Raw genomic sequence first — 24,472 nt, forward strand, 5'->3', positions numbered from 1 at the left:
CTAAATACGAATGACATTACATATTAGCATCTGTATCATGTGACAGATGAGGTTTTACTTAGTCGGAGCTGTGTGCTGATAATTATTAAGAACCAGATTTGGTAACCGACCAAAAAAGATACTACATACATACTAGTTCAATCAATCTATCTTTGCCTCTTTTAATCCTCTGCTGTTGTAGATTAAGTTGCCAGCTATTGAACCTAGCTAGTAGCTATATATGCTATCCATAACCTAATTAAATATTAAAATATGTATATACAGTACTATCAGTTTGTTATATATTAGATAATGATGTTGCATATCTATAAAAAAAAAAATATAATTTGCAGGCTCCATATATAGATCCATGATAAAACAAAATCCTTATATTTGGTAATGCTGAAAGTGATTGATATATGATTAACGGAATACTGATTGATATATGATCAACCGAATCTAACGTAGTTGATTGAGTAGAAGGAATATGAATTATTATAAATTTTTTAACATTATATTCAATTTTTACATATAAAAAAATAATATAGTATAAAGCTATGAGCTAGTATATCATAGTGATTCAAGAAGTTGAGTTTTTTAAGTTTTTAAATAATTAAGCCAAACAAATCAATTTCACCAATAGAAGATGATATTGTTGTGAACGAAAGACTACGCAATTTATAATTGGCCAATTCCACATGGCAACGTTTATGCATTGTGGAGGTGGTCCGTGGTCCTAAGATTACCCAAAAACATTGAAGCATCAGCTATAATTAACCCATCCAAGTCAAATCTTTGATATCACCGAAAACCTAACAAAAAAGTAAATGGTTCTTAATTTCTTTTCTACGTATATAGATTGGTACGTAATGCAGTACAAATAGGACAAAGCTATGATGTATGAACAATTTTGTGAGGTGTGATGACTGATGAGTAGGTTCTGTGCTTGATTAGTGGTGTCTCTGCTTGCCCTTGTGATATAGTATGGAGGAAATTAATAACTCCAATTGCATAATTCGGTTTCTGATAAGATAACATTAATCGTGTGTGACTAAATTAGCAAATGCTAATTAACCTAGCTACAATTCTTAGAAGCCGCCAGCACTCATGCACATAATAAGGTATAACCTTTACTTATGTTTGCTCGATAGGGACCGGCGAAGTTCTTTCATAAAAAAAATGCCGAGATAGTTTTGATTTTAACTTCCAAATGCTTAATCTATATATAGACTTAAGATTAATTGCTCTAGGCTTAAACCAGAAGAAATTAATAGCTATGTAAGCTAGCTTTTTTTAATTACAGAGCCAGTTGACTTTTTGCATGTTTGTGTATTTTATGCAACAATGTGACTCGCTAAGTGGCTATTTTCATTCATTAATTCCGTAGAGATTAATGCTATGGAGGCTTACAAATTGAGAATTGCTAGCTAAAAGTTGTGCTCTGACTTCTCATTTCAACTCGCAACGTTTACATTAATTTACCTACACGGCAATGTCATATATTAACAATGCATGGTAGAATCACACTACTCTATAAAGAATTACCTTGATTCCACGACAATTCCCTGTGTTTAATGATTGTGCGAAATCAAAGTCTTAAAGTTTAAAATTACGATGCTGAACGAATAATTTTTTTTGAATCGGGGGATTGAGAGTTGAGACTGCCCTTTACGGCACAAGTTCCACCTTATACAATGCTTTGTTCAAGGTTCAAAAACAAAACAAAAAAGAATCGTAGTTGAGAAGTTACCCCCAAAGACTTTTTGCATCAAATACGAGAAATGGGGCTAACATATTGGAATGAATATCTCCACGTCTTAATGAGTTAAACGAAACAAAGCAAAGCAAACCCCATTACCCACAAGAGAAAGCGAAAGATATGTGGGTCTTCCTTGAGAATATATTACTGGCATGACACGATCATAACAAATATAAAACCCACACAATGTGGGAAGACTTTAACCCTTGGTCTCATTTGCCCAAGTACCGCCCAAGATGGTTCATGTGGGTGGCCAACACGTGGGTCCATTCCCACACCTTAATATTCAATTATTCATCTCTATGAATAATGATCATTCGGTTCATTGTCCGTGCTTTCTCCATCTGTCTCGCTTTACACCAAAAACAAATTAATGTTTACAAAGGAAACCAATTAGAAAAGAAAATTAATAAAAAATACAACCAACAGTTGGTGACTTTTTCTCCTACACCGAGATTTCTTTGTGTGTGCATCCGTGCATATATGTATCTATTCAAAATGATGTTACTGTCTCTAAGGTGGATCACCTTTATAAGTGATTTATCGTGGACCACTTTTAGTAATCGTTAGATTCATCTTCAGCTTACATTGATACCGTGCATCCTCCACACTGGATCCCTCCTCTGCCTCCACAGATTCTCTCGTTCTTGTTTCACTCTCACTTGATGCGCAATTACTCGCCACCGCCAGCACCAAGCTAGGGTACTCTGATTCAGATTTTCCACACAAATCATGGCACCTTTCTTGGGGAAGTATATGCTGTTTCGTGGTTTTCTTTTTTTTTTTTTTTTCCTGAAAATTAGTTTATAGTTTATTAGTACATTTTTTCTACTTTGATGCTTTAGTTTACAGTGTGGTCATTTAGAGCATTTTGGTTCTCTGGTGTGAATTTATTGGGTGACACATTTAGGTGAGAAGGGATGCGAAAGCTATTGACAGTGCTGAGATCTATAGTTCACAAGTACTACACGCAGAGAAGAGGACTCCAGGAAAGATGATCGAGGAAATAAAAGGTGAGAAGGGATCTAGTGTGGATGATGCACGTTATTAGTCTGAGCTGAAAATGATTCTAATGGCTATTAAAAGTGACTCACGGTAAACTACTTGCAAAGATGGTTCACCTTAGCATCATCTGGCTTGACATATAAACTAGTTTAAATAATGTTTCCGTGATTTGGGGTTCCACCGGACGCGTCAATAACAACGTTGTGGCCTGTGGGTCATGGCTATTGCTTCCATGAAGGTGTTTACATGTGTGGCTCCAAGAAGATAGGTCCAATGTAACGTCCAAAGTTCAAAAGAATATCATGATCATCCTATGTGGATATTGACTATGCCTAACACCGATATGTTCGTTTTTTTGAATTATTTAATCAAGAGATTTAGATTGTTATTATTTGTGTCTATCATTGCGGATAAATATTACTAATTTTGGATCAATTAACGCTTGCGACATTTTGTTTACGTGATGAGTTCTTTAAGTTAATTAAATCCTTAACTGTGGTCTGCTTTTTTTTTTTTTAAATTATATTAAATTCAAAATCATACATCGCTGTTAAAAAAAATCAAGATGTTAAAACAAATATAACATATACGTTTGTCTATATTTAACAAACTTAATCTTAGTAACGTCTCTGCTTGATTCTCAAACACGCGCTGCAAATCGCAGTGCATATATAACACAAGTGACTTACGTGTTCATTCGGCTTTTGGCTTTTTTGCTTTCGATGGACGGTATGGTCTATATGAATAGAATACACGCTTTCAAGCTTCAACCACCGAATCACACGACAGTCACGACTATTTGGATGGGGGAGCGTCTGCAAATTTTATTTTAAGTGCTTCTTATTTTTAAATATAATTTTAATTAAAATTATAGTGAAGTAATTTATACTTAAAAAATTGATTATTTTCTGGTGTGCATCAAGACTTCAGCTATGGAAGATTAACTTTTTAAATAAAGTCTTCACACACTAACCGCACTTTGATTGATACGTCAAAAATTTAAATTTCAAAAACAATTTTTTTATATTAAAATTTAACCTATAATTTATAAAATAATTTTACTTTTATAGTCGAATCTATAAAGTTTGATTAGACAAAATCACGTTTGCTTAGACAAAATCACGTTTGCATTATATTAGCAAGCAATCTATCATTACAGTAGTTTATTGTGCTTGCCAAAACCATATTGTCACGATAAACAATCTATCATTAAGGCAGCTCTAGACATTTTAGTTTCAAAGTAAGGAGACTACTGATCTTGTTCCAAGCTCGACCAACGCAAAAGGTGAACCCCAATTAAAGTCAGTTGGTGATATCGCGCTAAACTTATTTGCAGAACCTTATCCTTTACTTTTTCAATCAAAGATATATAATATGGTTAGTTATGAATTTTTTTTTTTAAATTATGATATTTGAATTCAGATATAAATTCTACTTCACATTTGTTGAGTGACCTAACTTGATATTATTATACTTTCAAAACATAATAAAAAAAATTAAGCAATCAAAAAATATTTTACAAAATGTTACTATAATTTTTAATAAATATTTATTAATTCCCAATAAAGAGTGTTAGCAAATCCTGAAAATTATTTCCCTCACAATAAACGTCCTGTTGCAAAAGAAAAAAATGTTTAAATAAGTACATTTATTAATGCAAAAAATTCCACTCAATTAATAGAAGACAAATTTTCTATCTTCTTCCTGAATTTGATTACCGGCGGCCACGCAGTACCCACTAAAACAAGCAAGCTCAAAAACATTGTTTATTAAAAAAAATGTAAAATTTTCAACACTAAAATAAAATGAATTGTCAGTTCCACAAAATCTAAACTTTGACCAACTTATAAACTAAATTATAGTTTCTTTATTAATAAATCTAATTAATTTTGTCTTATTTAATAATTTTATTTTTTTAAAAAAATTTAATTTTAATTCTATTTTTAGTGATTTTTTTATATTCATAATAACAAGTTCTAATAAAAAAATACTTTAAAAATAACCTTATTTTTTATTTGAGATAAAAAAATTAAACAATATAACTAATTTTTTTAATAATATAAAATTAGTTATTTCTTTAGTCGAGGAAGTATGATATTTTTAGCATGTAAAAACTAACTAATTGCAGCCAAGAAACATTTGCTATCTAAAAATTCTCATGGTTATGACTTATCAACGCAATATTAACGAGTAACAAACGTAAGAAAAGACATCTAGGAATCCGGAAAGAGGGTGTTAGTAACGTAGAAATACGACCAACCAAAAGAAATTGAACGCTAACTTTTTCTCCTGGCCAATAAATCATGCTTTCAATCCATTCCTTTTCAAACGAGGGAGCTGACAAAGCTCTGTCTTGTTGTTCAATAAAAACTGACCCTTTCACAGGTTCCTGTGACTTTCTCACTTGCCACCTACTTGAAAATTCGAATTCAATTCCTTTATTATATTTATTCAAAGCAGAACAAACGCCTCTGAAATCTCTGACCCGATAGTTTAGTCACAAAATATGCATGTGGTACGTTGTTGCTTACCACATCTCGCACCTATTTCTTAAATGCATATAGGACCGGGAAGAACAAAGTTTAAAAAGAAAAAGCAAAAGAGAGAAAAACTCCACGACACCCTATAGCTAATAGCCTCTTTCTCTGATTTCCTTTCAAGTTTTTCAGTTACTTTTTCTCTGGTCAATCAAAATCCATTCATTAATTGAGCCTCATTAATGTGACATATTATTATTTATAATAAAATGTAAACTTGAACTGTTAATTGATTCCTATCCTGAAGTTTTTTTACTACTTTTTCTGTTCAAGCAATTTTGTTTTATTCAAAGCAGTTTTTTATTTTATATATATATTTGCACAGCACCACCAGCCAAGCCAGTACTGCCACAACGCTATTTGCCATGCCCTATATCCTGCCGTGAGAACGTGGAAAAAGAAAAACTATTTTCAGTTTTTTCACCCTTGGAACATTCAACTTTCAGCAGATATAATCTCATCAGCATGTGTTACTGAAGGAGATTTAAGGGTGGAAAAGGTTCAGGTTCTGATCATTTTGAAGCTATAGGTTGGCTTTGGTGTGAAAGATTGGTGCTTAGGTTATGGCCATTCAAGCACAGTGGTATCCAAATAATTCTGCTTCTCCGTTTTGCAACAATGGTTTTTGTGCTGGTGGGCTTATTGACTCTCATATCAATTTCCAACCGAAAAATCATCTTCAACAACAGCAGTTGCAGCTATCAGAACAGCATTTGAAAGAGTTATATAATGCGAGTCATGGAACTGTTGATCCAAATCTTCATGTTTATAATTCAAAAGCCGTGAATTCTCATATGTTTGCTGTTCAGCTTGAGAAGCAAAGGGAGGAGATTGATCAGTACATGAAATCCGAGGTTAGATGTAATTTTTATGTTTTTATTATTATTATTATTACTATTATTATGGTGAGTTGAGATTGTAATTATTATTTACTGTGTGTTCTGATGATTAATTTTTTATGGAGCAGGATGAGAAATTGAGATATATGCTACGGGAGCATGGGAAACAAGTGATGGCATTGTTGAAGAAACTGGAATCTCGATCACTTCATGTTTTAAGGGAAAAAGATGAAGAAATTGCGCAAGCTATTAAGAAAAGGGTGGAGTTGGAAGAGTATTTAAGAAAGCTAGAGGCAGAAAATATGAAGTGGCAGAAAGTGGCTCAAGAGAAGGAAAACATGGCATTGTCCCTCTATAAAACATTGGAGGAAATGACAGAAAGTGGCAATTTTTTGAACAATGGGATGGTGGCAAATGATGCAGTGTCCTTTTGTGGCGAAACTGGGGGAAAAGAAGAGATGGACGAAGAAGAAGCAACAGCAGAGAAAGAGAAAAAACGTATAGAATGTTGCGGTGGGGTGAGTGAGTTTGAACAGAATACGAGAAGAGGAGTAATGGTTTGTAAAAGCTGTCATTCTAGGAGCTCGAGCTTTCTGTTTCTACCATGCAGGCACCTTTCTTGCTGCAAAGTTTGCAACACTTTCCTCGAGGCATGCCCCGTTTGCAGCACACCAAAGAAGGCTACCATTGAGTTGAGACTTTGATTTTTTAGGCTGATATGAGACTACAGGCTTTCATTTTCTAGGCTGATTGATTGATATTCCCGGAAAAAAAAAAAAAGTAAATACTAGTAGAACAGATCATAGAGATTGCTTAGCTGTGATGGTTGGATGATGGATCTGCTGAGATACACAGCAAGATGTATGGACATTACTTATTTTCACTGAGTTCAATGTTTCTAGACTTAACTATAGGTTTTTTTAAGTTTTCATTCTAATGCCTGGTTTACTTTTCTTAGGCCCTTTATGTATTTAGATCTAATTTGTTCTTGAATTGAAAAGACAATCCAGACCAGTACAAGAAAATTTGCTAAATACAATATGTTTAGCTTTTGCTTTTAAATTTTCTGTTTTCATATAGGGTCAATTAGTGATTTTTGTTTTTCCCTTCCAAAAATTCATCCACGACCATGTATAACTTGATTGTTTCTGTGGCAAATCTGTAATCGAACAACTTAATAGTCCTAATTTAGTTCCTTTGTATGGTTAATAGGTTAGTACTATTTGTGAAATGTGATGACAGCACTTTTCTCAAAGAATGGTTTGCAATTTGGGCCGGTGATTGTGGATATTGATTAGTGTATAGTCTATTCATCTTTGGGAAACACCATTGATATTTTGTACCGATGATGTGATGATGTCTACACAGATTTGGCCGGGTCTAATATAGTTGGAGGGCAAATTGTACGATGAACTCCTAAATAGGTAGTTTACTCATTCACTAGTATTTTTTTAATTGAAAATTTTATTTTCATCCTCTTTTAGAACCACTGGATCTTACTTTAAATGATTAGATGATTGAGATTTGTGAGACAATGAGAATATTAATTTTATTATACAATGAATTATTTATAAATTATAAGCTAAGTAGAACATTTTAACCTTCACTCTCAGATCTCACTTCTACGCAACTCCCTCCAAACCCAAAATCCTTGTTCATTCATTTATACATCGCCGCAGGAGATCGTTGAATCAATGATCCTTGTTGCAAGCAACGATCGTGTGTTGGTTTTATGTGTCTAAACAAATTGATTTATTTATACAAGAGTCAATTGAATTAGATTCTAACGTTGAAATCTCATCTGTTGTGAGTTTGTTGATAAATTGTAGAGCGTAAATTGAAAACAAGAGTTAATTAAAGGATAATTTTTACAAGCTGGAGTTTTAGAGTATAGGGTGCACATGAACAAATATATCCGGCTTTGTGAAGAAAAGAGTTATCGATATTGATAAATTAAGCTCAACGCAACTTTGGATAAACAATTAAATGCCAATTTGAAACACCTCTTACCAGAATTCACACGCAGATGATGGAAAGTCCTTTATATTTACCGATTTGAACGAACACAATATTGTTCACTATCCAAAGTATTCTTGGAACCAACGAGTACTTTTCTTTATTATTAAACAATTTAACTTATTGGGCTTATACTAAACAGGAGCACAATTGTCTTTCTCTACATTATCGTTAAATATTATTTAATTGTTTATCTTATTTTAATATTATTTTCATGTATTATTCACTATAAAATTTTAATTCCACCGGTGGATCACTTGTTACACGTTCCACCGTAGAACGCTTCTAGATTGAGTAAAAGAAAACTATGCTTCTAGATTGATCAGTGTTTTGAAAAATTAAGTTAAATCATGGGAACTGAAAACAAATGTATTGACACTTCAGTTTAATTTTGTTAGAACATATTCTGTTTTTATAAGCTTTTAGGGAAAAAATGCTTCTTTTGTGTATATATATTTGTTTCCGCCACGTTCGGCTTCATTTTCTCGTCAAAAATTGGAAGAAGACACAGAAGCAAGGCATTTATTGAGTCTGTAGACCTACGTCCAAAATGTATGACACCTTACCAAATATGCCTTTCATTGTTTGGAACTCTATAAATAAGAAGGGAAGAAGAGATTGTTGTGGATCCCATCTAAAAAAAATCTCTCTTTTCTTGGAAACAAAAGGTAGGATGAAGTGTATGTATCGATTGAAAGACAAAAATACTATTAGTTATTTCATAATTTTTCATTTAGGGTATTTATGTGATTTTTACAAATATTTTTTTTTCTCACTTTCTATGATGAAATAAAGATTTTTAGCCTATTTGAAAAACCGTCCAGACACCTCAAAAAGTACATTTGTGTTAGAAATTACAAAGGAGGTTGTTAGAAGCATACATCAAAATAAGTTCTTGATATACCCAATCAGAGATTTTATTTTTCTTTCCTTTTACTTACTCTTCTACGGAGACAACCCAAAAAAAATATTTTACTTTCTATTACTCTTTTTTCCTCCTTTCTTTTTCTTCCCGTTCAAATTATTTTTTTACTTTTCTTTCTAACAAAAATACAATTAGTCCATATACAAAAAAGAAATTATAAAATTAGTCCTTACATAATTATTTTGTAACGATTTATCACAACCAAAAGTCTTTGTGGTAAAGTTTTCTCCAATGTTAATATGAAAAGTCAAAACTTAATTTATAAACCTTTATATGGATCAAAACTTATGATTTTCTCGTATAAGGACTACAACTTAAAATAAAAACAACTATAACAATCAAATAAATAGTTTAACCAATAAAAAATTTGAATGGAAAAGTAAACATTAAGAAACTTTTAAATATTTAAATGGATTAATTAAATTTAATGTGACAGTTTTTTTTAACCACCATAACTAAAACCTAAACTAAGGATAACTATAAGAATCAAACAAATATTTTAACATTTTTTAATGAAAAAGTAAACATTAAGAAAATTTTAAATATTTTAATAAAACAATTTATTTTAATGCGATTATATATTGTAATCATCTTAATTAAGACTTTTAACTCTAGATGTATCTTTCTAAGTTTTAATCTTTTATAGGTCAATTATGAAATTAATTTCGGATCAGACAGACACTTAACTCATCATCCACTCCTAAAGATATACTGTGTAGGAATCAAGCATGTTCCTCCCCTAACCAACTCACCTGCACTACCACTTAATTTAATGTGACTTTTGAATATAGAAATCCTTCTCAAAGCAACTGTTTGGTGACTTTTGAATATACACCATCAAGTATATTTTTTGTATACTATATATATTAAGCTTTGAATCCTTTCAATAATTTAAATAGTTATTTTATTTTATTTTAAGCTCATCACCATCTTAACTTTTCCTTGCTTAAGTAACGGTAGCATATGCCATTGCATGCCAGCATTCATTATCTTCTTAATTGTTTACCAGTCTTAATTTCATAATACATCATCTCTTGATACTGTTAAGTGATAATTTATTTATAATATTATCTAACTTACTCAAAATAAAAATGAAGTTAAATAATCTTATTCTAAATTATTAGTGAAAATCTGTATGCACTTAAATATGGTTGAAACAATATTTTTAATTGCACTAATTATTTACGATTGTTTAACTTCATTTTTATTTGATTAAGTTAGACAACCTCTTATAATATATAAAATCAAACTTGTTAATTTCAACACTTTATTTAATTGTCATTTTTTTGTTATTGTATTTACACCGCATAAATGATATTATTAATTTATCACTTTTGATTTTAGCCCATATCAGCATTTTGGTTTTGATTCATTTTCATACTTTCTAAATACGTTTTTTTTAAAACTTTTTGTAACCTGGTCACTGTTTCATTTTTACCATGCATACCAACATTCATTGTCTTCTTAACTGTCCACCAACTTTAATTATGTGCATGTAATCTGTTAAAAATCATTAACAAAAAAATGTTATGTTTATCTAGCTGGGAAAGAGAAAAACAGTGCCATAGTCTCATAGAGTGCCTAATAAATTCATATTTAGATATTTTTTTTCTTGTCTATTCTTATTGAAAAAATAACCCTAATATAATGAGTCATTGCCATTTGCGATATGCCTAGCTAGCACCATAGCCCAAATTTAATTTCCATACATGGTTAATAAACCACTACTATTTGTGAATTGTGATGGCAGCAGTTTTCAGTTTTCTCAAATAGTAGTCAGCAATTTGAGCTGGTGATGGTGGACACTGAATAGTGTAGTCTATTCATTTTTGGAAGATACCATTGATATTTTATACTGATGATGTCTGCCCATTTAGACTTAGAAATTTGCAAATAGATGGATCCAATCAAAGTCTAGTTAGATTGAGTAAAACTATCCCATTTTCAGTTATTATTATTTTTTATTTCATTTTTTAAAATCTGTTTTGATTAGTAGTTTGAAATATTATTTAAACTATGTGAACTGCAAACAAATACCTCTTTTAAAAAAATTATCAAAAATGTTTCGATCATAGATTACTTTAAACAGAATTAAAAAAATTGAATGAGAATAAACATAAGAAAAATTTGAATCTTTAAAGGGATCAATTCAATATAATGTGACTAAAAAGAAGGTTAAATTTTGAAATTATATATCAACTGCAAACAATCTTATTTATAAGGATTAATTTCTCAATAGTTAATTGTCGAAATCTCAAGCCTTAAAAAGAACAAGTTGGGGTTTTGATAGCGGGAAATAGGGTGAAGGAAGGTGGCCGTAAAAAATAAAAGCTGAGGTTATGAGATAAGAGAGTTGGGTATATAGGAGCGACTGACTGAAAAAAATGAGAGTTGGGATTTTGACACAGGAGAGTCACGGAAAATAAATGAAAGAGATCAGTTAACTTGTTTAAACTTTTTATAATTTAAATAACTTTTATGACTATCTATTTTTATACTGTTATTAAATTATCTACTGTTATTAAATTATCGTTTGAATTATGTTAAGATAATTATTTTAAAAATTAATAAATTTATTATATATATAATAAATTGTGATTATTGCTCATTTTTATAGTATATTTCGACACTATCTTTATTCGATATGGGACTTATCATATTTCATTACTTTCACCACAAAAATATATCAAAGTTAAAAATAATTAGTTTAAAAAATAAATACAGATAAATTTTAAAATAATAACAGTTAAATTACAAAAGAATATATTTCAAATATATTTATTTATTTTAAAAGTAGATAAACCTTTACATAAAAAAATATTAATATATAATTTAAAAAAATTGAGTTTAACTTTTATGTATTGTTATTGTAAAATATTTTGTATTATTGATCAATTAAAAATTATTTTAAATATGACTTAGGTAAACAAACTTCTCGCACCGTCGAAACAAAGCACTCAACACAATTAAACTTAATGAACAAGGTAATCTTTTTTTTTACTATGTAGACTAGGTCATTACTTCCGTAGACTACTTGATAAGTAGTCGATTATGAATCATAAATTTTGGTCATTGGATTAATCTGATGTTAATAGGTATATTTTACATCTACCAAATCAGATTATTCTTCCCTTGTGTAATCCTGCCACCGACCACCTCTCTGTTGTTGAAGACGATTTCTAGTGGCGTAGGAGGTGAAATATACTTCAATAATCGTAGCTTGGTAAGCTGTTTAAGATCCTCTATTACTTGATTTCTTTTTGTTTTCTTTTTTCTTTTTGCAATACATTGTCATCGTATCTTTGGAGAAGTTTGAGTTCATGAAGAATGGTGTTGCAGTGGCGGAGAGAGGCTGTGGAGACCAGTGGGAATTGCAATTTTTTTTTTTTTTTAGGAGAATCTAATGGTAGTTAAAAAGTAGTGCACTATAAATCACCTATGAAGAGGTTCATTTGTTAAAATCAATTTCGAATGAAGTTGTTTTAAATAATCGATTTGAAACCAATTTTAAATTGATTTTGAGAACCAAATCGATCTCAAATCTGATTTTCAAATTATATTTTTAAAACTATTCCAATTTTATAAAAAACATATTTGGTAATTAATTGAATCGAACTTGTTTTAAAATCAGTTTGAAATAAGTTTATTTCAAACTGAACTTATTTAAAAAAAACAAATCAGTTTTATTTAATCCAACTAATTCAGTTCAAAAAATAATACAATTAGAAAACAATTCAATCTGAATTGATCTATATGTACACTCCTGTTGTAGATCATAAAGTATTCTCTAAATCAGACAATTGTTTCAACTGCATGTAAACACTATAAACAATACAATTTTACCTTCAAGCAATTAACTTAATTATATACTCAAAATTTAAACTCAAAAAACCAAAACAATCGTGCATTAGCTTATCCATAATCTCGATGGATGGAAAGTGAGGTAAGCTTTAATACACATGCTAAGAATAACTTCTCTTGAACCAAGTACAAATACTTGATAAATATTATCCCTTGGACCAAAGATATGTACACTTTTTTTTTTTTTTATTTCTCCTATATCAAACGCACTTCATTTCTTATATTTCGTTTGTTATCACTCATTCCTCCCTAATTTCTCTCCACTCCACCCTTCCAAATACATCATAAAAAGATATAAATTTGATCTCTATGGTAATTCATAACAACACACAAATGTTCGATCACACCAACATTATAAATAAATAATAATAAATAAATGGATGCACTACAAATAAAGTTATTTTTTAATTATCCAATAAGTTTTACTAAGGGCGAATTAACTTGAACATTAAAATTTTTTTATTGGTACTTATTCAATTTACTTGAAGATTCGTTAGAAAAAAAAAGATATATTTTAGTTGTTGTAGATATTGATCAAAACATAAAGAACTAGAAGAATATTGATCTTACTTGTTATTTAAAAAAAAAATAGTTATTTCTAATTCTTATATAATTAAAAATGTTTAATATCAAATATCTTTTTTTTTTTTAATTTCAATTAATTTATATTATGAAATGCTTACCAATAAAATCTATTTGTTTAATGCTCTAACTATATTATCATAAATATATTTAATCATCTAACTAAAACTTCAGTGGTCTAACTGTATTATGAAATTATATTTTTGCGAATATATTTAATGTTATAGCTAAGAATAGTAATACTAATTTCTAAACAATATTTTGGAATCGCCTATCTAACCACCAATGTGCAAATCTTAATTGAAAATTAAATAAGTTAAAACACATGATGACCATGAAGATGAAGGAGCTAAGAGCACAAGCTACAAACCACGAAAAAAGATACGGCAGAAACATTAATCAATAACTCGAACTTTCTTTTGATGAACATTAATGAATTAATAACTCAAGAAAAAAGAGTGAGAGTTGTATTACCCATTTACAATTCACGACTTATAAATAAAGTCCGAAAAGCAAAAGTCGTATTACACTTCATGACTTTATTTTATTTTGGAAAAAAAAGTTATATACTTTTTACAATGTTCTTACAATTTTTTTTATAAACAACAATCATACATATCTCATCGTAACTTTGGTATTCTGAATAAATTTTCAAAATGCACCCCCGTTGTAATTACAAATTTTCATTTTTCAGTAAAAAAAGAAAAGCCCTTATACTCTTTTTGTTGTTGTCTCTGAACGTATACTACGCTAACTTCTCTTCCCCGAATCTCTTCCAATCTCCCTTCGCCGGTGCATCCCTTCCCCGATCTGTCTCGCATTCCGCCACCGCTTCTGCAAAAGTATGTACAGTGCTTCATAATCCTCCCTCGCCACCGGTATCGTATATTTTTCTCTCTTCTATTTCTTTCAATTCCTTTCCCTGCATTTCACTTTTAGTTTATATCATTCGAGAATAATCGTTTCCCTTCGAATTTCTAGCGTGTTAGGAGTCACCGTTGTCAATGCACTTGTGCAACGAACTTTTGATTTCGAGACTTGTAGATTTGAATTAGGAGCACTTTTGATTTGGCATCGATTTCTGATTTGACTTTTTGCAAATTGAATTCACAACATAAAAAAATAAAATAGATTGAACTAATATTTAGGTTGCCTGTAACTGCTATTTGAAGGTTAACTTATTGTGGAGAGGAGAATTAGTATTTATTTGCTTGTTTCTGTAGCAAAGAATATATGCTAAGGAACTTCATTATCAGATGTTGACTTTGATGTTTAGTTTTTATTATTTATGTATCTGGATGAATAGTTAGGTTAGGTAGATGATTGCGACTTAATACACCTTCCATTATGGTTATGCTTATATGTGCATGACATGGGATGGGAGTATCTATGTGAGCACGTGGCTTTGTAGATTTGGATGGATTTCTTACTGGAAACTATGTATGCAGGTGAATGTTTGATTGGCAATCCTGTACTTATTAGTCAAGTTTTTAGAATAAAAAGAAGCTTCAATGGCCAAGAAACCAGGACAAAGATCCAGTAAATTGTCTGTGTACCTTTACATTCCTAATATAATTGGTGGGTATTTAGTTATACTGCTGGATATTTATTTTTGTTTTCTTTGTTTACTTAGTAGTTAGTACTTAAATAATGCAGAAGCAATGGTGTGCTCTAATACTTAATCTGTGTTGATAAAAATAATGGGATATAACTCTGATTTAGGACAGATGAACAGAGTGATACAGAAAATTTATCCAGGAACATTTTTGTTTTTTTGGAGAATGTGAGGCTTTGGTACTCTTTATTTGATTATACCATGTGTTAGCAACTGTTGTTTTAAACAAATGGATGTTTAATATTGTAACTAGAGTAACACTGTTTATTATTGGATTGTTTAATTTCAGGAGATTTTACTCAACTTCTGGCTCATAGTTTTCTGTGAATACATTGTCTTAACTCCTGACCATGTCCATGGTGATGCAGGATACATGCGGGTTCTTTTAAACTGTTTTGCCTTCTCCCAATGTTTATCAAACAAAATCTTATTCTCTATTCTCTATTTTTTAAGGTGGGATACCATTTTATGGACTTTCTTTGGTATTGAGCTTTTTTGTCATTTATGTTTATGGAATGCGGGACATAATTTGGCTGAATTCGCATTGCCAGCTTTGTATGTGATGCTGTTGATGGCTGGTGTGCCCGCAAATTCAATCAAGGTATAAACTTTTTTATTGATGTCAGATCGCAATACGTTTATCCGTTAAGGTTTTCTTATTGAATTCATAAATAATGTCAATGCCCAACTTAGAAAATCCTTGACCACAATTTATCTATGTTCACAATGGATGCTATTGCATTTGCAAATTTGCATACATCACAATCACCTTCTTGGGCAAAAGTTGGTCAATTAATTGAGGGATAACTGTGTTTTGACTCCTTGTGGTTTATAGAGCATTCTGATTATGATCTCTCTGTTAATTTTTTTTGTACCCTTAGCTTCCTTCTGCTTTGTGACAACAGGTAAAGTTTGGTTTTTTGCTGACTCTTTTACTGATTATTGAGTCCTTCAAAATCGTCTGGAACTTTAAATCTGGAAAATCAGTTCGAAACTGAGGGAATGCCAATATATCACAGCTATAATTTGCTTAGATATTTCTTTGAGACACATTTACAGTATGAATTTCAGGTAATAATAATACTGATTTTCACACATTCGTAAGGTTCATGCTAAAGAGGACACATATATGTATTTTTCTACTACTTTTCACTTAACTATGGGTTATTTAGTGGCAAATTTAGATGAAGATATAAAGTGTCCACCAAATGTGGATTCATCATGTGCTGACTGCCAAGGTTAAGGATGTTTTGTTTTGTTTCCATGATTGAATTCTGTTGACTGTTAGACTTTCACATTTTTTAATAAAACACTTGGTAGGCCATAAGCAAGTATTAAACAAGAAAATAGAAGGATAACGTGGCATATATGCTAAAGACTAAAGAGAGTTGGCTTAATTGGTATGATCAACCATCATTGACGAAAAAGGTCTTGGGTTCAAATTTTCTGCTAGTGGTCTTTCATTGGTATGTAATGTGTAAGTACCACTATAAGCCAAGCTTGTAGCATGCCCTAAATGTGGAATTGGGATAATTACCCATCTCCCTAAATTCTTTATTTTTATTATGAAAAGACAATTATTCCGTATGATAAATAAATATATTAATCTAACACTTTTTATTTTTATTGTTATTTTCTTGATTCAGTGTCAACCTTTGGAGCTGTGCTGGACATGGTAACAGACAGGTTATTCTCTGCTCTCTCTTTATGCATGCAGACCAAAGAAAATGTGATGATTGATGCTGTTATAACTCCTTTATGTTCAATTCTTGTGTGCTTTGAATTGATGTGGCTTCCTTAATACCAGAATTAGCACTGCTTGTCTACTTGTAGTCCTTTCCCAACTGTACAAGTAAGATATTTTCCCTTTCAAGTTGTATTTCAGTCGCTGTAATTTCAAGCATGTACACCTGACTTTTGGGTTGAACTTGTGTAAAGGCCTAGCCTTATCTTCTTGTCATTGCTTGCTTTAGATATTGCCAGCCACTGGCTGCAAATGTACAGGTAATGCATGTCAACTCTGTTTTTTCTCCTCTAACTCTAATTGTATAATTCTGCAATTACTGGTTTTAGTCTTGATGGAGAGTTCATATTTTGATTTTTTTAAACATTAAATGCAGCACTTTCTTGACGGGAAAGACTAGTCATAAAGATGTAAAAGACAGCAGCAGCTGGCTTTTCAGGGCATACTATGGAAATAGGATGTTTATGGCTTACTGCTGTGTCTCATGTGAGGCAAGTGTAATGCCATCCTAATCCTGTTTACTTAATCCTTTATGGGTTCTTTACTTAATCCTGTTGTATCCTTTCTATAGGTTCTTTACTTAATCCTGTTTTATCTTGTGGAGAATCAAACACAGAAACTGGTGGACGTAAGTGCTCCCTACAGCCTACTGCTGTTAGATTATCTAAAGATGTTTCATTTGCTGTGAGCATCATAGTTTCTCAATTTTTTCTATTTCCAGGTTATATCAAGTAATTTACAAAAGATATCATTACTTTCTCTCCTAATGGGTTCTAGTTTATTTGGATGGGCAGTCAAGCAAATTATAAATGTTATCCAGGTTCGAATGTAATATATATATTCTGGATATTTTTTATGATTAGGTGCTATATATATATATATATATATATATATATTTAGATTTTGACCACCCTACTCCATAATGAAAAGATGAGGAACAAAAAACTATTAAAAAGAAGCAACACATCAGGGAAGAAAAGAAAATCCAAAGTCCAAAAAAATAGAGTGGCACTAAATTGTTTATATTTTTTATTTGGAATATTCATCCTGCAAGTATCACAGTAGAATAAAATTTAGAATCTTAAAAATCCTGTGCATTCTAGTTTTCTTTTTGGTGTAATTATCACAAGCTAATCTTTTTCCCAAACAAAAAAAAGAAAAGAAATTCACATGCAATCAAGTTTTTATATTTTAAGTCAGCACAAAACTTCATAAACTGTATTCTATTTAGTACAGTTTTAAAAATGTATTATACTGCAGATGATGACATTAGTTCAAATGTGGATTAAGATCCAGCACATTCAGTAACTAGCAGGTTCCGTGGTGCCTCCTCAATGCACTCTTGCTTAACTCTTTAAAATGGCTCATTAACTTAATATTATGACTTGGGAATTGAAAAGAGTTTTCTTTACATTCTAGCTATATAGAGTCTTGGAATAAGAACTGATTCTTCATGTGTTGATCTGATGCTTTTGATTATTATTTAGTTGTTCATTAATTACGCTCTTGTGATTTCAGATGAAGACAGCATCAGATGCATGTGTGCTTTATGACATCGAAAAAAAACATAAGAACTGATATTTCTTCCACGACCCGAATCCCTTATCTTTGTTTTTCAGTACCAAGTTGTGCGCTCAAAGATTAATATGAATTATCCCAGATGGCAATTGGGATTGAATTGTTCGGTTTTCTATAATTTGTAATGAAAGAAAAAGAACATACTGAACTAAAGAATCTACCTTTCCATATAGCTGAAAGATTCTGTAGCGCAATGTTCAGTGCTTTTTTGTTTAGCCGCTGTTAATCACACTGCGACGCTAAGAAAGATTTGTTCAGTTTTGAATTTGCAAATACCTTTATAGGATTGGCTGATTGTGTACTTACATATATATTCTCTCTCGGGTGGGATGGGGTGGGGGTGTATAAACTGAAAAACGCCTTTATTTCACACACAGAATGTGGCAAATTGATATTAGTGTGGCACAGGGCTTGCAGGATACGATAAAACAGCTGAACCATTCATGTCGTGCATCATTTCATACAGTGTGAATATCCATTTTAGTTTTTGAAAGTGAGATTCTAATAAATTGGTTCATAAAAGATGAAAATTCAAATTTAGTGTATAAAATGTGCGGTAGGTTAATTTTATTATTTAATTTGTGAGATCATTTTATTTTTAAGTTGTAATGCTTAAAAATCAATTTAATAATAAATTATATTTTTTAAGGATTAATTTAACATTCATTTATAAAATTTAGGGATCAATTTGTCAATAAATTATCTTAAGGATTAATTTGTCACACTTTTTATATATTTGAGAATTAAATTTAAATTTTACAACTTTCAAGAATCAATTTGTCGATCCCTAATATTATCAAAACCAAAATGGATATTTATCCTTTCACACACATATATATAGATCAAATCATACTAATGTAACTTTAACAATTATTACACTAATTTTTGTAACTTAATATAAAATTTAATTTTTATTGATTCAACCATTGAATTATATTTAAATATTATTAAGATCGTTTTTGTCAAATTTTAACAACAATAAAAAGATAATCAAATTATTCATATTTTAATATATTTAAAATGTTTATGTTACATCGACTTTAATATATATTAATGGGTATCAAATGATTTTGGATTAATATGAAATTTTACGTATATAATTTATGTAAAAAGAACTTTCGATCCACTAGTAAATTTTAAAAAAATATTATTTTGTTGAAAGTTATAAAATTTTATAATAATTATCAAAGTTATAACATTATAATTTCATCCTCCTATTTGTCTTCATAATGCATATATATATAGAGAACATATCTTGCTTGAGCAAGATAACTAGTACACAAGATTCCCAGAAAAGTTATATCCTCTATCTATTTTTTAAAATATTAAGACTAATACAGATACGAAATCGTAATCATCATTTGAATAACATGTTATTACGTCTAAAGATTATAATTGACTTACAAATATTAATATCTGCTTATTTTAATTTAGTGTTTACATTTTTTTATACCATTTTATATTAGTATACACGATATGTGTTGTGTTATTAATATCAAACATCTTATAATTTTCAAGAATTTCATACCACGTACCAGTTTGGAGTTGCTTACTTAACCCTCCATGAATATACTCCTGCTTTCTGGCTACACTGCGCTTCATCGGGTACACTTCATGGAAACATAAGGTACAATATAATATTTTTACCTTTTGAAATATACGGGTTTCCAACTCGACTTTTACAAGAAAACCCGTGAAAGAGCTATATGATACAATAATATTACCCCTTTTGAAAAGCAATGACTAAATTTTAACCCTGCCTACATAATACTAGTATAACGTTATGAAGCACTCGTATAATTCAGTAACAAACTACTACTGCATGAGAATACATATGCATAAACAGAATATTGGTAAAATCAATCGAAATCTTCAAATGAAACAGCAACATAGTTCTTGGCAGTAGAGTAATTGAACCTACCCGATATATACATTCACAAACGTAGTCAAATAATAGACAATCAAAATCTTGCATAAATAATGACCTTGCTCCAAACAATCAAATTTCTCTCTAACGTCCCTACTTTTTTCTAGACACCAAAACGATGTTCATAAAAAAGGTCCCTGGCTGAATAAAGTTTACTAATACAGGCTAAACCCAAAAAACTGGCTAATGATGATGGCAAATCCGAGGGCTATTGCAATAAGAGAAGAAGCCCAAGTGAGTTTCTCAGTTATTCTAGGTACTCTATCTTTTAGTGCCTCGCTACATGAACCGATAAATACCGTATAGCTCCCCATTGCAACAACAGTTCCAAGTAAGAACATGATGAGAAATGCAGCACCAGCCAAGCGTGAGGGTAGAGCAAGGGCAGGCAACACCATCATCAATGCATCTGGTTGCAGTCCGTGAACTATTCCAGTGGCAAAAGTAGCAAAACCAATCTTCTTCTTTCCTACAACAGGATTACTATCGCGTGATTCATAGACACTGACATCACATTCACCATTTTCTAAGGCAACACACGGGGTAGGCACTTCTGAAGCTTCCTTAATTCCCATAGCACCAATTACTAGCAGGGTAAGGCCAACCACTCGGGTGCCCCAAGTTCGGATAATTTCAATGTGAAGTCGATCTTTTAAGAGCAAAAATATTAAGCCAAAGATAACTTGACCGGCATCATGGCCACAACCCCAAAGGGCTCCAACAGCAGCACTCTCCATTCGGGTTCGGCCAATTGACAATGGAGCCAAAGCTGCAAGGTGGTCAGGCCCTGACAGTGTGTGCAAGCAGCCAGCAAAGAAACCAGTCCAAGCACTAGTTAGAAGCTCAGTGCGGATTAGTTTTCCACCAACTGCGGCAGCAGCAGGGCCACCAGTCTTGGCAGCATTTTGAAACGTGGCAAAAGCTGCCGGAGCAAAAGCTGGTTGGATTAAGAGCAAAACAAGAGAAGAGAGTATTGCAAACGTTCGAGCTGTTATTGCCTGAGAAAAAAACATAGCAAATGATATTTTTTAAGCTTCACTGGAATGTTCAAACCTCTAAAAGGCAATAACTGCGTGCATTGAGTCTATATAATAAAAACCCTTGTAACCTTCAGCGAAAAAATAAAAAACTTGAAACCAAAACATATCATGATTCGTGAATATCAGTAATAATAACATACGGCCAGGTCAAACTCACCTCTTTCAACAGTGTAACCTTTCAGTGAAGCATTACATGCATATCCAGGTTTCAACTCAGTTACACCCGATTCAACAAGAATGTTAATGATCGTGTTTTACTTTAGAAAACACGTGATTAAAAAGCTAAGTTTGGTTATGATTCAATTTGATACCAGCAACAAACCGTATTACCAAAACAGAGCTGCAGATTAAAGTATCAGTATCAAAACTGCTATATATATAGTACATAAGAAACGTAACACCTTAAGTTTTAAGTTTCAACATACATGCAAATTAGATGAAAGCCGGCCTTCAGAATATAACATACTTATGCATGCATAAGAAATCTCCCGGCATTTTACAAAAGTAAGAGAGTAAATGAGTAATTTATCCCCTTTCAATAATTTTGCTGCAAAAAATAGAATAAAAAGAGTAACGGAATGAAGCACATTAATAGAAAATGTTACTTAGCATAATACTAAAATTATAGAGATTCCAAATAGACCAATACAAGGTTAGATGCTTTTGATTGAAGATTGAAATCAGAAGGAGGATACTCTATAAATACGGTTTATGATATAATAACTTGAAAATGAGCATGATATTGGATGTAATGAGCATGCAGCATGAAACACAGACGAGATCTAAGCAGCAATCATGAATAACAGAAAGTTCATACCTTTGGATTTTGGAAATTATTCGGAGTGAGGGGTTGGGATGGGGGCACGGAGGCATGAAAATGAATGAGTGGAGAGGGGGAAAGGGGTGGTAGGGTTTTTGGAGGAGAAGACGATAATGGAGGTGGGGTTTCATGCTTGGATGAAATTGAGGTGAAGGAACAGCGCGTTGATGAGAAAGGGTTGAATCTGACGGAGTCAAATCGAGGGAGAAGAGAAAAGGGCTTGAGATTGGTGTTAAGGGAAGAAGAACAAGAAGATAGAAGCCTATCCATGGCTTCTATCGGAAATGAAGAGACGGCTTGGTTTGGGTTTATTTGATTGGATAAACTCTCTACTGTGCACAGAAACCTAAACACTTGCTCTACACCTCTTTCCCCCTTCTAGACTTCTACTTTAGTGCTCTTTCGTTACTATTTAAGGTTTTAATTCTCACCCTTCATTTCTAAAAAATAAAAAATTTAAATTAATTTAATGATAAATTTTACTCCATAAATTTTATAATTTAACATCAAATTAATTCTAGAAATATAATTTATTATTAAATTTTAAACAAAATAATCATATAAATTTAACCATATAGTTATTTGTCATATTTTTTACTCATTTAAAATAATAAATTTGTTTACTTTTTGTTTTCTTAGATAAATTTATCATGACATTATATTTTTTAAGGATAAATTTAATTATTTATATTTTTCTAAACTTATTTTAAGTAATATTCTACATCTATAACTATTTTTATTTTTATTTATTTGGTTTAAATTTCTGTTATAAATTGTATTTATAATTGTCATTTAAAAAATTAATGAGTATATTAGTGATAAAATACATGCACATATGTAATAAATGTTAAGATTTCATTTTTTTAGAAGTGAAACATAAGCTGGGAGAGGGATATTTTTGTGTTCACTTCTTAGCTAACCTTGGTGCCTTATCGAATGACAGGTTACTTGTTCTCAAGGAGAAGAGTCTTTAGGGGCTCCCTATTTGTGTTTGTAATTTTTCTATTTTGCTTTCTTTTCTTTGACTACTTACACTTTTAACAAATCACATTTTATTGTAATGTTTTTATTATAAAAAAGTATTGAATAATTTTTTCCTTTAAATATTCACGAATAACAAAAGTTATTTTTTTTCATGATGTTATAAATGTAAAATATTTATTAATAAAATACCTACATTTTTCTATTTTCAAATATGAGATCTTTCTCAAAAAATTTATATTATCTGACCTAGTAGCTCAACTATGTGAGCACCTACACTATGTGAATGGTCAACAGAAAACCAAAGGCACCTATACGGGAGAAGTAAAGAGGAGATAGTGTGGAGCAATGCTATAAAACCTGATTGGATTATTGACTCAATCAAAATAATAAGATAGTGGTTCAATTGGTGAATTAATACTTAACTCAGTTTGATTTGATTTATATTAAAAAATTCAATATATATATATATTAAAAATAAAAATGTGCTCATGGGACCAACAATTTTAAATATATTGAAGGAACAAACAAATTTAAGGTAGAAAACTACTTTTAAAAACAATAAACAAACAATGCCTTAATCATTGTCCATTTACTCTCCTTAGTCCTAGATTTTCAATTCTTTCAACCCTGATAGGATTAACAAAGGAATTCTGTTTTCTTCCATTTCTGATCTAGTTCCTATCAGAATGTTGGCACTGCAATCGAAATTGGAAGAAAAAAATATGTTCTCATATCATACAAACCCTCACACCTTCAAGAGTTCAGCAATCATGCAAATTGGATAGTACATAATAAATACCATGATACATAAGCAACCAGAGAGAGAATAGTAACCAAATTACAAGTTGATCATCTTGTGTAATAAAGCAAGCAATTTCACACTTTTAAATTATTAGAGGTTAAAATTCAAATTGAATAAAAAATGAAAGATGTTCATGCCACCATTGTAATAGCAAGTTGTTACTTACTTTAAGAGAAGCTATCGATGTGGATAGAAAGAACCAATGTAATCTATGCTAATGTTTTCTTTTTAGAGAGGAACACCTACCATTCAATGTCACTGCTCACATAAAGTTTATGCTGCTATCATCAAACTTGTCTTAAACCAAGCATAACTAGTAGAGATCAATTAAGAAAGTTGCATATTCTGAAACGTGTTTCCTGCTAGTAAACGGAATTAAAGGAGAACTCACCAAAAATGGGACCCAGGTGTGGTGGTGCAACGAATTTACGGTGCGATGACGATGATGAACGTGAAGAT

At 31.1% G+C, this 24,472-nt stretch overlaps 3 protein-coding genes across 8 annotated transcripts; 2 read left to right on the plus strand and 1 right to left on the minus strand.

The window, feature by feature from the left end:
* The first annotated feature begins 5,074 nt into the window (after positions 1-5,074).
* Positions 5,075-7,274, plus strand: LOC114379128 (probable BOI-related E3 ubiquitin-protein ligase 3). The gene is made up of 3 exons (XM_028337718.1): positions 5,075-5,258; positions 5,606-6,134; positions 6,248-7,274. Exons 2-3 carry the CDS (start codon positions 5,844-5,846, stop codon positions 6,821-6,823), a joined length of 867 nt encoding a protein of 288 aa, XP_028193519.1. The 5' UTR covers positions 5,075-5,258; positions 5,606-5,843; the 3' UTR covers positions 6,824-7,274.
* Positions 7,275-14,142: 6,868 nt separating this feature from the next.
* Positions 14,143-18,745, plus strand: LOC114378057 (probable CDP-diacylglycerol--inositol 3-phosphatidyltransferase 2). Of its 6 annotated transcripts, none has more exons than XM_028336570.1 (11): positions 14,145-14,381; positions 14,952-15,081; positions 15,408-15,571; positions 15,670-15,719; positions 16,765-16,804; positions 16,926-16,970; positions 17,057-17,122; positions 17,239-17,353; positions 17,434-17,490; positions 17,584-17,682; positions 18,381-18,697. In XM_028336570.1, the coding sequence occupies exons 3-11, from the start codon at positions 15,492-15,494 to the stop codon at positions 18,438-18,440; spliced, it is 612 nt and encodes a 203-aa protein (XP_028192371.1). In that variant the 5' UTR covers positions 14,145-14,381; positions 14,952-15,081; positions 15,408-15,491; the 3' UTR covers positions 18,441-18,697. The 6 variants fall into 6 exon arrangements, with proteins under 6 accessions (XP_028192374.1, XP_028192371.1, XP_028192370.1 ...); XM_028336569.1 differs by having other exon boundaries at positions 14,146-14,345; positions 15,487-15,571; XM_028336568.1 differs by having other exon boundaries at positions 14,147-14,381; positions 15,487-15,571; positions 18,381-18,745.
* A 1,530-nt stretch (positions 18,746-20,275) lies between these two features.
* On the minus strand, positions 20,276-22,620 carry LOC114380063. Its single transcript, XM_028338974.1, has 2 exons — positions 22,225-22,620; positions 20,276-21,365 (listed from the first exon to the last, which is right to left on the minus strand). The coding sequence occupies exons 1-2, from the start codon at positions 22,495-22,497 to the stop codon at positions 20,523-20,525; spliced, it is 1,116 nt and encodes a 371-aa protein (XP_028194775.1). The 5' UTR covers positions 22,498-22,620; the 3' UTR covers positions 20,276-20,522.
* Between the last annotated feature and the right edge of the window lie 1,852 nt (positions 22,621-24,472).

The sequence above is a fragment of the Glycine soja genome, chromosome 12 (assembly GCF_004193775.1).
Source record: "Glycine soja cultivar W05 chromosome 12, ASM419377v2, whole genome shotgun sequence".
NCBI lineage: Eukaryota > Viridiplantae > Streptophyta > Magnoliopsida > Fabales > Fabaceae > Glycine > Glycine soja.